The 13,346-nt window shown below is 45.1% G+C and overlaps 4 protein-coding genes across 4 annotated transcripts; 3 read left to right on the top strand and 1 right to left on the bottom strand.

Annotated features, from left to right (window-relative positions):
• Nucleotides 1-847: 847 nt before the first annotated feature.
• On the bottom strand, nucleotides 848-1,428 carry F5147DRAFT_585749 (uncharacterized protein; the record flags this gene model as incomplete). Its single annotated transcript, XM_041431888.1, has 3 exons — nucleotides 848-1,071; nucleotides 1,128-1,185; nucleotides 1,243-1,428. Coding segments are annotated over 3 exons (468 nt in total), but the record flags the coding sequence as incomplete, so codon positions are not given.
• Nucleotides 1,429-2,553: 1,125 nt separating this feature from the next.
• On the top strand, nucleotides 2,554-6,402 carry F5147DRAFT_657585 (uncharacterized protein; the record flags this gene model as incomplete). Its single annotated transcript, XM_041434290.1, has 15 exons — nucleotides 2,554-2,631; nucleotides 2,833-2,917; nucleotides 2,946-2,985; nucleotides 3,026-3,109; nucleotides 3,338-3,428; nucleotides 3,485-3,862; nucleotides 4,248-4,321; nucleotides 4,409-4,446; nucleotides 4,577-4,649; nucleotides 4,706-4,756; nucleotides 5,165-5,337; nucleotides 5,394-5,776; nucleotides 5,832-6,016; nucleotides 6,065-6,284; nucleotides 6,313-6,402. 15 exons carry the CDS (start codon nucleotides 2,554-2,556, stop codon nucleotides 6,400-6,402), a joined length of 2,043 nt encoding a protein of 680 aa, XP_041286978.1.
• Nucleotides 6,403-6,768: 366 nt separating this feature from the next.
• F5147DRAFT_721800 (uncharacterized protein) lies at nucleotides 6,769-7,826 on the top strand (the record flags this gene model as incomplete). Its single annotated transcript, XM_041438884.1, has 4 exons — nucleotides 6,769-6,894; nucleotides 7,018-7,110; nucleotides 7,159-7,293; nucleotides 7,734-7,826. Coding segments are annotated over 4 exons (447 nt in total), but the record flags the coding sequence as incomplete, so codon positions are not given.
• A 2,025-nt stretch (nucleotides 7,827-9,851) lies between these two features.
• Nucleotides 9,852-11,537, top strand: F5147DRAFT_657584 (uncharacterized protein; the record flags this gene model as incomplete). The annotated part of the gene is made up of 8 exons (XM_041434289.1): nucleotides 9,852-10,111; nucleotides 10,162-10,302; nucleotides 10,365-10,473; nucleotides 10,532-10,722; nucleotides 10,769-10,907; nucleotides 10,996-11,148; nucleotides 11,206-11,360; nucleotides 11,417-11,537. 8 exons carry the CDS (start codon nucleotides 9,852-9,854, stop codon nucleotides 11,535-11,537), a joined length of 1,269 nt encoding a protein of 422 aa, XP_041286976.1.
• Between the last annotated feature and the right edge of the window lie 1,809 nt (nucleotides 11,538-13,346).

Below are 13,346 nucleotides of genomic sequence, written 5' to 3'. Positions count from 1 at the left end.
GATTACTCACTGCGTGTGAAGCTTCTTTGGCACGCTCCCGTCTCTTCTGCGTTGTGAGAACGCTATGTCTCTTGTACAAATAACAGGACGCGCGATGCCTACTGAGTCCATGCGTGTCCTTTGCGTTCTCCCAAGAGCAACCTAGGGCACCACACTGGGACACCATTGTCAGTAAAAACAAGACTGAGAGAAGGATGATGGTCCAAAGAGATGGTGTGTGCATTGGATGTTAGAGCTGCTGGCAAGGCAGCAGCCGTTTGAGTTTTTAAGACCTGTTGCAGTGCCTGTTAGTGTTGCCGTGAGGTGAAGTGAACCGAGATGAAGTGTATCGAAGTCGGACCGACTCCGACTGAGCAATGATGCATGATGAGCCAATCAGATTCACTGGAGAAACGACTTTTTAGTCATATAAGGGCATGTACATGGACAGAAACTGTACTCCACAAATAGACTCAAAATGTATCAGACAAAGTACCGAAAGGGAAAGGTCTCACAATCCGAACCCAACGAGCATACAGATTTCAGCATGGAACAGAGTGTGATTAGGCTATAGACATGCTATTCCTCTTAAGCGAAGCCGATTAGCTATGTTATCACATCTGTTTAGAATATCTAAAATGGTGAAAACCCCCTCTGTTTAGGCTAGGATTACATGCTGCTATGGATTTACATACATCGCAAAAATGCCCGCTCTTCTACCTGCTCTCATCCCCTCGCATAGCGATGTATGGTGTGCCCCAGAATATGCAGAGAAGGCCCAGCGATCCTAACAGCCAGTTAGGTCATGAAACTCAAAGACAGCAACAGTGCCACGAACCATTTGCGTTAGTTGTATTGTGGTTTCTTATCAATCTCCTGCACGATACCAGAACGAGCTCCTGAGAGAGAAACCGACCTCATTTTGAGCGAACTGCCGCAAAGCATCAAACTTGATCGAAATGTTGTTATGATCCGCAAATTGCACATGAGCAAGGTGCTCGATTCCCTGTAGCGAAATCAGCAAATAATGACTGTGGAGACCCCTACATGCATTAAGGATTACCAGCAAGGAGTAGCACTCAGGCTGGCAAACTCAAAATGACCATGTCGGTCTCGCAAACAGAATATTTATTTTTGATTATACTTACGACGGCCCAGACAGACATAGAACACAAAGTAGATGAAAGTATCAGGCCATACTGAAATCTGTATGACGTCTAGATCAGGATCACAATACAAAGCCATTAATAATGTGTTACATACAGAAATGAAGGATATAACTGCACAAATGCTGGTGAGCAGACCATTACTGATGGTAAAAGGAATCAGCTTATCTGGCACAGTATCAGGCCTCTGGAAACTGGTGTGAAAATTTTGGAAGAACATGCAGAGGTCGGCAGTGATAAGGACATCTTCAGCAGCTGCAATAGCATTTACAAACATCGACACTCATTAAGCTTCATGAGTTTGACGAAGATTGTCAAATGCTAAAGGGGTAGATGCATTACCTGAGCTGCCTGATATTAGACATAACTAACTCTCTTGCAATGTAAGCTTTGATATCGCTTACTGCGTGCAAGTCGGCAACCGTGCACTGGCGGAAACCACACATACATATATAGACATGCATGGGCAGCGATGTATTTAGAAAGCCCTTTGAATCACGAGCGCTCAGGTTGTGAAGCCATCGAACAAAATTTCGACCAGTAATGCAAATGAACACTTGAATGGAAACCATGAGCCACCGTCATGCAACCTATACACATGTCCGAGGTCACTGATGATGTCAAAAGATGGAGCATGCATAGGCTTTCATTTGGTGTTTAGTCCACAAACATACAGCGGGTATCTGGCGCTCACCTGTGTGCGTGATCAGAACTTGATGCATCGAATCTGACATGCAACGCCAACCTATAAGAAATATTAATGTCAGATGAACAGCACATATCGGACATCCTACGTAAAGCTGCTAAAAACTTGATGCACCCACGAATCCGAAGAATATCAGGTAAAGTAGTGTCCAGGGTCTGCACACATTGCAAGTGACTTTGTGATTGTGAGCTTCTGGCGGGGAATGAAAGCACAAGAGCATGCCTCCGTAGAGCCTGCAACCTGAGAGTTTTAATAGACAGACTAGACTATTCAATAATGAACCCTTACATTGCAGGGATCACAACCCCAATCGAGAGCGCTCTAAATATAGACAAATATATTATGATAAGTTATGTGCTCGTAAGGGGTATTCGAAGTATATGTACGTGTTATCCAAAGTAAATGGCAGAGACGCGTTTATGGTTTGGATTAAGTTCCTTGGATGGGGGGAGATTAGATGTTCCATCATAAATACAAGAACAATCTTTCTGTATACTTTTTTCCATGGCTAGAGCATGAAGGTATCTAAATGCGGAATATCAAAAACATATCACACTTAAAGTTCGAAACACATACGGCTTATACTAGTAGTTGGATAGAGGGGTATCTCCATGACTAGCGTAAGATATGCTGCTGCAAGATCTCCGAATGCAGAACACCAGACTCACAAAGGCATTGCACGTCGTTGAGTTGCACCCCAAAATGTCCGCACTCGCAGGGTATACTAGAGGAGGCGGCCTGTGCAGATACAATATCCATGGTGACGCGGAAGAGGAGTGGGTAAACCCTTTTCATGTGCTGCTTGAGATTTGCATCAATGTTATTGTATTTTTAACTGAAACATGAACATACCTCACAATATTGGATGAGGTCCGTCAAGACTTCTGAACACATTTGTGGCAGCTTTGGCATACACGCGAGTACTACTGTCACAAGGTGTCACATTGTCACGATCACATCATATCTAAACTCGGTTGACAGTTGATAATCTGTCCTGAACGAGGTGCAACGAACCGAGGTGGATCGAACTGCCTCAAATTCGAACCAAGGGTTTGTGGCTTTGAAAGTAATATTCACACGTGCTATCCGGTCAGCCAATGAAAATCGTTTGTTCATTGCTGCTGGTCACATCGAGTAAGTTTACATTCAAACCTCCTCTCACGCTGTATTATAGGTCAACCGCCAGACCATTCGCAATGAGTAGCTCTCCCGAATCAAAGAGCAATTCCTTGTCCAACTCCTCTGACTCCAATTTTAGGTTTGTTTATTCAACGATATGTTCAAGTTGTTTCACGTCCACTCATACATAGTATCCCAGCAAAACCCAGTCGAATGCAGGATCCACCCCCCCCACATCTATTGCCACCAATAGCTCTCCTGCCAAGAGTATAGGCTCTCCCATTTTGTCTGCTGACAACTCTGGACTTCGTCTCGAGTGGGCTCACACCTTTAATTTGGGAAAATGTCATGCTTGCGATCCTCATAGACACCCTGTTCAGTACACATTATTCCAGAACAGCAAACAGGACGAGGATTGCGATTTGCCCACGAAGAGGTTAAAGACCTTGCAAACGATGGTCAGTCCATTTGAGCGTTCGCTTGCGAATTTCCAGTTCTCATGTATTTTTCAAAGTGGAACTTCACATCTACCCCCTCCTCTGCAGCTACAATCTACCTCAACAAGCGCATGCTCGAGCTCTCTTGGATCACTCGGCGAGCTATTGCTGCGAGGTTGCGATACCAACGCCTTCGCTCTCGTGAACTGGATTTGATAAAGTCAATCCTTGAAGACGAAACCGAGCTATGCCAGACACAGTTGAGTGGAGTTGATGTGCAGATTGGTTGCATCCGAAATATGCTTCAGGACGCTGCAGTCATGGCAATAGCAAGCACAGGTTCTAGGTTTGACTCTAATGAGGCTGGACCTTGGTGTGAAAGTTCCTCCGATGAGGAATCTGTTGCAATCACCGCATCTCGTGGCAGTTCAGCCTGCCCGTCCGATGACTCAAATGTATAATTTATTTTGTGTTCATCATATCGCTGTAACTGCGTGTACATTTTATGTAACTTGATTTGAATGTACGTGGCGGCTTTATTGTGACTAAGAAGCTTGACATTCTGAATTGTGTTGTCAGACTTTGCGAAGCATTGAAGGTTTTACTACATCAGCTGACATATATTACCGACATCCAAAGTTGAGTTCGCGGGCTGTTTCTTAAGGTTCACTGTTGATTCGGATGTCGATCACTATGTGGACTTGACTCGGACATGTATAATAGAACACCTAGCAGTCGTCGATATCGTTGTATTAACCTGGACCTTGTACTAAGGATTTTCGAAGCACTTTTCTTGACAGTTCGCTGATTCCGATGTCGATCAATATGCAAATGTAATAGAACCCCTGGTTATCGAAGTCTGCTGACCTTGTCAGGCTTTGGCGGCGTCTAAACACAATTCGCTATCCAGAAATGTACGTAATATTATGTTTGGCAGCGCAAAGCTAATCATCGTATTGAAATACTCACTGGCCATGAAGCATCATAACGAGTCCTAATAGGTCTAGGAGCTGTGTCATTCTTCCAGAAACTTCCAATAGTAAGTATCCCCATTTCATCATTTCTTCTAACCGATTGTGTTCCAACCTTACACTGCATGGAGCTGATCAGTGAGTCAAATGCCCAGCTTGATCATTATGTGGGCTTGATTGAATATAATTCTTTATCAGGCGGACTCGGAAATGATATCCAGAAGGCCGCATGCCAACCTTCAAGTTGCACCACATGGCGTCCTCAAGTTCTGTGAGTCAAAATCTTGATCATTTAGGGGGCACAATTCACGATAACATTTCCATCAGACCAGAGATGATATCTAGAAGGCTGCAATCGCCTGTCAATGGTGCCTTTGAGTAAGCCTGACTAGCACCGCTTGTATTGTGATGCTCGTGCAAGACTTCACCGTAAGTTTACACAAGTACACTGTGACAAGGGGCCAATTGCAATAGTACGACCAACGTCGCTGATTCTTGAGTATTTAACTTCCAACGTCGCTGATTTAACTTCTAACTTTCCCCCATCTTCCAAGCCTGCCTGATGGATACCTCAGAACAATTAATGTTTACGCCGGTTGAGTTTGACCCCGACAATTCCTCTATTCATAGACGGCAGGGGATACCCATTCAATTCAATTCATCACGCTATAACCCATATATATGCAGCACGCCAAGCTCAGCATCATTGGCATCAGCAAGCGTGATAGATGATACCGAGAGCGCTTGATGCACCACCGACTTGCCGGATCCACAATCCCAGTGTAGCCTCAAGGACTACGATAAAACACAGCAGCTGGCTCTATATTGGGCGCAGAAGCGCCTCGTTATGGACGGTGCAACTACCAGCTGGATCAGGAACAACACCAAAGATGAGAAGGCCAAGATGGCAACGCGCATTATGGAGATCATTTTTCAAGCTAGTATAAAATTTGGTTGTGGTATGTGCTAACAACCTCCCTGTGCGCATCCCAGCATAAACTAATCTGCGCCGCAGAATTGACATCCAATGACTACACCAAAGACTTTGTAGCTCAGGCCCTAAGGCAGGATCGTAGATGGCTCGCAAAAGCGGGCGAAAAATTTGTGCACCTGCATAAACTTGAGCCGTTGTCAAGCGGGTCCAAACAGGAACGCAAGATTTATATGAACAAACGAAGGGCAGTTATCTACGATGCAAACCAGCCCTTCGAATACTATTTGCACGGTATAGAGGAGACTGAGACATCTACCAACATTGTTGTCTTCTCAAATAAAGCTGTCAAAGAGACTCATATCAAGCACTGGTATGAAAGCAAGAAATCGCCACTCTGTGATGAAGAAATGAGGTCCTCGATTCATACGATGCCTCTTGATATGCTCGCGGAGACAGTGACAGCAGTGAGTAAAGTATATTCTAGTGTGCATTCGTTGACTGATTCTGCATGATCTTTAGGCGAGGTGTGCGATTGATCGGTATGTCGAAGGTCGACTCTCCGGATCAAATCCGGTGCCGTTCGCTACCAATGTGTATGCCAATGAGCAACAATTGATTAAAGATGCAATGGTGTTTGCCCTCCAGCAAGATCTACATCGGGAGTCATTCCAGAGGTGTCTACTAAATCTTCATCACAGAGGCCTGTAAGTCTCGTCACGGCGAATGCAGCCATGATGCTCATGCTTTTGCAGTCAAAAGTTGTACCTGATCCTGGGCCTTCCGGTTCCTCAGATTCCGATTTACGTCCCTCTGACGACGGCGGAGTTGAGCAGACCACACCCAGTGCCAAGTCATGATACCATGACTGCCTTGCCCAGGCCTTCCACTTTGTTGCTGTTTGTAGAAATGGACAGTCAGGCGCCATTGATAGTGGTGGAACTGCAGATGATGCTTGCACAGATGTCAAATGACGTGGGTCTAAATTTGTGGGGCTTTCCAGATTTTGGCTTGGACTCGGCGCAGCCCCGACCTGAACTTGAAGGCCCTGGATCGAATCAAATGTCTTTCAGCATATAGTGCATTTGACTGAACATCAATTCAAGAGGTCAGTACAACTGCTGACTATGCCTTCGCCTGAGCTAATTTCAGCGACAGGTTCAGCCCATTGAACTCATTCAGAACCATTGTTACAGTAGCCCAGCTTTCCGAGTCATTGTTGAACTTTTGGTAGTACTAAAATTACTGTCTGCTCTGTCATGGCCATACTCTACAGCTGTAATGTATGGTGGATGATAGGTTACGGTTCGATTTGCCGATTTGCCGCGACTTATTTTGAAGTCTGATCACTGTTTGCTCTAGTCTTTTCAATTTTGAACTATTTGTTAGTACACTCATCTTGTGCTGAGTTTCAGAATCTATTAGACCACCGTGACTCGGATTGCTCTCCTGACCAGCGGACAAATTCCCTGACATCTTTGGGGGATCAGAACTCCTGAAAACCTACCCATATCTCCTGCCATGCTCTATCTCAGCATTGTCTATATCGATAATTTGGCTAGTCATGTATATCTGTCTTAAAGAGGTGAGCGCCTGAAAACCCATCTTTGGATCACACTAAGTGTGGTTACAAGGGCGTCTCTACCACTGGCAAAACACCGCTCTGGGAGCCAATTAAAAAAGGATTCCATACTCGAAGCCTCGCCAGCCATCGAGCAACGTTATAGTTGGTTTTGGGGAAGGGTGTCCTGGAGAAGTTCAACTAAAGCCACTTCCGCTGCGCGCCTTGCTAACCTCGAAAGTGTTGAGTGCGACAGCGAGTTATGCCACCATAGACCTGTTTTAAAAGGGATTCAATTCGGTCTTACCTGTTTTCTATGCGATACCTATTGAACTTGGTGGTCTTTCCCTTGACCCTCCTCACATCGGTGTTTTACTTGCGGCATCAGGTGTCATACATGGAACATTTCAGCTGCTTTCCTACGTTCATTTACATGATCACTTCGGTGCAAGAGTTATCTTTATCACCGGTGTTAGCTCTGGCATACCCATCATCATTTTATTTCCAGTGACCAATGCTATAGCTCGGGCCTATGGAATAGGTATGGCAGTATGGCTGTGTGTTGTCGTCCAGCTTACGCTGAAGACTAGCCTGGTCCTGTGCTTCCGTATGTTAATCCAGCACTTCCTGCATTCTGTTGAACTGAGAAGAACTCATAGCCTGCATGGCATTATTCATCAGAGCAGCCGCTCCCAATCGTGCCTCACTCGGAACAACCAATGGAATTGTTATGGTGGTTGTCGCAGTAGCAAAGATCATCGGCCCGGCATCTGCAGCTTCAGTCTTCTCTTATTCATTGCAGGAGGGGCATGATGCGTGGTCGATATACTACTTCTTTATCGCAATTGCATTTCTCGTTGTAGGTACTGCTCTATCGCTTCCTCGTGATCCTGGTGTATGGGAAGATTCCCAATAATATTATCATGAATGACCATGTACACTATGATCCAGTGTAGGAGCAGGACTGGCAAAATTCTACTATGTAACCTATACCTTTGCGAGTGAATTGCATCGCAGATGGGCCAATATTTATGGCTAAATATTGTCTCAATTTGGAAACATTGCAAGGAACCTATGGAGATCTGACGCCCGTTCAAGTTGGGCCTGGGGAGGGCTTTGTAGAACGCAAATGACTTTCCCAGTTTCCAAATCACTTGAATACTTGCCATTTACGCAAACTCAATGGAAGAAAGACGTATGTGGTCCAACACACTCCCGCTATCTGCATGTAATCTTATTCATACTATCGGTTTGCCACTCTCGGCATCCCACACTGCTACTGTCCGCATCTGCGGATCCGATGATCGATCACAACCTGCACACCTGGGCCATCTGGACTCCAGCATACTCAGTTGACGTCTTCGCTGGGCTCTTTCAATTTCGTGATGACCTTCCTTCTTCCAATGTCCCACAACCTCACTGTCCCCTCAAGATAGCCGCTGGCAACAGTCCTGCCATCGGAGACAATGCCATGCTCGATGCTCCCATTCCACCCCCTCATCTCGCCCATCTTCACCTATCTGTGTACAGCTCTGTAGGTCACATAGTCATAGTAAGTTGTCTCTCGAACATGTGATGATACGCTGCCCACTGGGAAGGTGTGCAATGCTTTGGACCAGCTAGGTATGGCCTCGCATCATCTTTTGGGTCTTTATTGTTGACACTCTTTTCATCTTAGCAGCCACGGAAGACACGGTTGGTGCTCTGGGGTTCTCAACAAAGGATAATGTGAACTAGTATATGTGCGAGAGCAGCTCCATCAGTGAACTAAGGGGAACATCATTGGAGTCTTCGAGCGGGTTTTCATTGGCTTTCAGGCACCAAGATCATTGGTGAGTCAACAGGCCTATGTGATTTCTCCTGAATGAATGTCAATCGACGTGCATGAAGCTCAAAGCTTGTATCACTTCGCACAAATCATGCATTTCTCCTTCCTCGACCTCATTACTGCCTTGACAGCATGTCTGTCTGTCACTGGACAGACCGACTCAAGCAGCTGCAAGCCATTTTTCAAAGACCTGCGACAACTTGAAGAACAGACGTCAGGCTACCCTGTATGTTCGGCTTTCTCGAAGCTCATCTCGACCTCACATGGTGTTTGTTAGCCGGAGAAATTGTTGTGGAGGGTACCAACTTCAGGCCCAATGGTACTTGCATCCATTTTAAGGCGGCACTCCTCAGACGTACTACTCCGGAGTGATTGGATGTGAAGTCATGAACTTTGAGACCTCCACCATCACATTAATCCACCGTTACCTGCTATTACTATATATTCTCGAGCTCTCCCATAGCTTTTCCCATTTCTTCACCACTTTCTTCAATACAATGTTTGACGACACTACTACCAGCTCTAGTAGCACACAAGACTGACTCCATGATTTCTCGGACGACCAGTGAATCATGTACGGTATGCTATGCTGTCAGTAACGCGTGGTCAAAGATGCCCCCCAGACCTTATCCACCATCCTAGCAAAGCTTGTAGTATGATGGTCTCACCCCCACCTTCATCCCCGGCCGACTACTACTAGTACTACTAGTACAGGGTCACCCAGTGGACCCGGGTGATGTCCCTTCACCTTCTGCAAGCCCTATACTACTCACACGGGCACGTCAGCGGTCCAGAGAACAGCACAGCACAAATAGTATGGCAAGCTCACCCATGCGTCCCAGTCGACAAACCATTCATGACTCTCAAGCTACTAGCCCGGCCAAGGAATTCTTTTACTAGAACCATGGCACACCACAACTTCCATCGAAAAACTGTTCAAGTCGGATTAGTCACTGAACTAGGCCATTTTTAGTAAGTCACAAAGAAGCATACTTCATACGATCGCCTTCAATATCTAACTCAAGGGAGCCACGGGTCTGGGCGGCCCACCAGCATATAAAGTGAGTGCTGCCAACTGAGCTTGTCTTCACCTCTCTTTCTTCATCTACTAGTACTTTTCGAACTTCCCTCCAAGTTCCTCCTTCTCTTATTGATGTCATACCCTGTCAGTGCCAGTGAGGGCAACATGATGCTCAATGCTGAAGGCAACACGATGCTCAGCGCTGAAGGCAGTGTGAGCCGCCGCATGTCCGAGCTGCCCATCGAGAACCAACGGAATGACCACAATCTTCAGCAATCTCCCGGGCCAGAATCATCTCAAGTAATGTTTATGCAAGCTCGGCAGAGATGCAAGATTGCCAAACTGGAGGAGAAGATAGAGACTCTCGAGTCAGGGCGAGCTGTGAAAGAAAGGTATGACTTGCAGTTGCATGTGTTGGATCGGGTTGCTTACCACACATCAGGCAAACGAACTACTACCTGGCCCAAGGAAGAGGCTTCAGGCGTGTTGTCGCTCTATTCGATAGCATTGAGGATCTCGTATCCGACAATGACAGAAGATATGATATTGATGGTGATGACGATGCGGAGGCCGCTACTGTTGAGTCAGTTATTTCTCTTTATTATTTTTTTCGTGGCGAGTGTCCTCGTTGACTTCTTTATGTAGCCAAGACAGGCTGCATGTAGGTTACCATGTCCTAGTACAAACCTTGCCGTGGTTTGTGAAGAGTGTCTTGAACATGGAGCACGATGACTACATGTGCATGTTAAAATTGGTATGTTTTTATCTCTATCAACGATCATGCGGCTTTATCACATCAAGTTTGTGTTTAGCTCAGGCAGGGGGCTGATGGTGCTCGAGGAGATGATACATCGAAGCTCAAGACTCTTATTTCAGACTGGGTTAATTGTGAACTGAAACCAAACCCTCCTGTTGACCCCGACAATAAGCATTGTCGTGGATTTGTCAATGATGCATGCGGTATGTTACTGTGCCCAGCTGAGCTTGACTGGAACGACTCAACGTGAGTAATACACTCTGCATCCTGAATAACGCTAACGGTTTACTAGCATAAGGACAGGGATCCGAGATCGATTGGAGGGCTATGTTGTTACAGAGCTCTCCTTTCCGACCTTTTTGTATGAAAAGTACAGCGCCAATTCAGAAGATCTGGAGGAAGGGCTCTTCAAGGGCAGAATTCTTCCACAGGTTTGTTGTACCCATACCCGAGTTTCCCAGGAATAATCTTACCTCATTTGCAGGGTTATAAAGGTTCAACTCACTGTCTTCAGCAAAGGACATTGAGGGTGATGGCGATGGTGCAGATGTTGTCGAGAACAACAGGCGAGCGAAGAAAGCACTCTCAGGAATCAAGGTCAAGAAACACGTAGCGCAAATTATCAAGATAGACAAAGTTACTCTGTGGTCTATTGCATACATTGCCTGTCAGGTAAGCCATGATGATAATTTTGTTGTGATCAATGGTAAGTGATGATTCCACGGGTAGGTGCGATTTGCGCTTTCATCCGTTACCTTGTGGCGGTCGGTTGATGGTGACTTCGACTACATACAATTCTGGCAGACCATAGTAGATTTCTTCGAAAAGCCTCCTGGCCGAGAAGTGCAGCACAGAGTCAAAAAACTCCTGGAGTGGTGGACTAGGTACACTATCTATTCTTACCACAAATCTCAATTGATGATCTCAAGTTGTTTCATAGGAAAGTTTTTGGCAGGAGTCGCCATGAGGACCTTAGCAATGCAACGAAGGCCTGCATGTCTGTGAACACTCTTGCGAGGCAGAGGGCGCGCCGCGATGACACTGCTTTAGATTCGAACTAGGAACATATTATTATCTTATTGTCCTGCTTTCGTATAACTTTCTTGCAGTCGTAGTTTGATAATGTCATGGCTCGATGACTTGCCCTCATGTGATTGGATGTATGAAACGCCCACCTGCAGGGCTGAAATTGGACTGAAAGGATCTCATATTAAAGTTTGCATCACACTGCCATGATGCACATGGCTAATTGAAGGAAGTCTTCACGACAATCACCACAATGTAGTGGACTCACAAAATGAAAGCAAATGACAAGACCATTGAATTCAAAGTCCAAATTCCTTGTGGCCTCAAGAGGTCTGTGTAAATACCTTACTTTGCCTGACAATCACAGTATTGTTGGATTGAAAAGCTGAATCACCAATATTCCAAATGCTCACATAGATATTACCCTTGCAGGGCGCAAAGGCACCCAATTACTTTGATGCATGGGCCAAGTATATGTGAAGGCTGTTGAATGGTGAGTGAAGTACCTTGGTAGGAAATGACGCTTAGCTGTTGAGTTCTCAGTCAAAGTACTAAGTGATAACTCCATGGTGTTCAGGCACAGCCACTATTTTTTGGGACATGGTCGCAAGCAGTGTACTAAGGCTGTTGAATGATAAATGAGCTGTCAGTGGTGGTGGATGACCCTTAGTTGAAAAGCAGTGCGACGGCGATGACATGTAGATGTCGTCATTTTTATTCTGATGAAAGACAAATATTGTATACATTGGAAGTGACAAAATCCCACTTGTCATTCCTATCATCACAGATGGGAAGTATAGATGTGCGAGGGGACAAAAATTAGCATGACAAGGTTAATATATGCTATTTCTTAGTATTCATTCTGCTCACAGGGCATAAAATATACACCAGCACAGTGCCAAAATTTCCAATGCATGATTCCTGTCTGCAGATGGAATCGTGGATGTGTGATCATACAAAACAAAGTGTGACAAGGGTGATTTACGTATTTCAGAGTATTTACTTCACTCATAAGTCAGCCTGGTTTTACTTGTCAGGTGACAAGAGCTGTCTAACATACCAAAATCACATCCATGTTCATGACATACTGGCCAGTTAAGATGTAATCTTTGTCTATGGACTTTCCAAAATTAAAATTTACCTAATGAAAGGTTGGCATGAATGCTCAGTTATTGCAAAGTGATAAAATAGTTATTCTAACAGCCAATGGAATAACCGAGGCTGACAAATGCACATACATATAATTACTTAAGTAGGGGCACACAGACCCGCAATCTCACCTATAATGAGGTGGGAACATTAAGTTAATAGGCCTGTGAGGTCATAGCAATTGTAGAACATAGCGACATCACAGCCTTGGTCATCATACGTGGGATACATTGTCAAGCTGCTAGTCAAGTCGACTATGCCATAAAAGTGCGTTGTGGATGTACATCTTAAGCAATTTCATACTGTGTGTCCAGTAATACTCAACTGACTGAGATTGAACATTCGGAGCAGATGTTCGAAAGACCCAAATTCAAGCATATAAGTCAATTCTTGCACGGTTGGCGCACAATATCAATGACTATAAAATACTGACTTCTGGGCGTAATATCTGTATTCAGAGCAGACGGGCCAAAGGTTCAAGGTAGCATTTAATTTGGTTCTCAAGCAATCGGTGCACACATTATTGCTTCAACGAGATGTTACAGCAGTTTTGTATGGAGTAGCCAATGATACCCGACAGAGCTACATTATAAATTCAAAGCGGTCAGACCGATGGACCCAATCAGGATATCATTCGGTTTGAGCTCGAACTGTGGACAAATAGTTGGTCTCTACAAGGTAGCGATTTCTGCTCT

The sequence above is a fragment of the Suillus discolor genome (assembly GCF_016758755.1).
Source record: "Suillus discolor strain FC423 chromosome Unknown F5147scaffold_88, whole genome shotgun sequence".
Lineage (NCBI taxonomy): Eukaryota > Fungi > Basidiomycota > Agaricomycetes > Boletales > Suillaceae > Suillus > Suillus discolor.
Note: the sequence above shows the minus strand (reverse complement) of the source record. Positions and strands in the feature narration are given on the sequence as shown.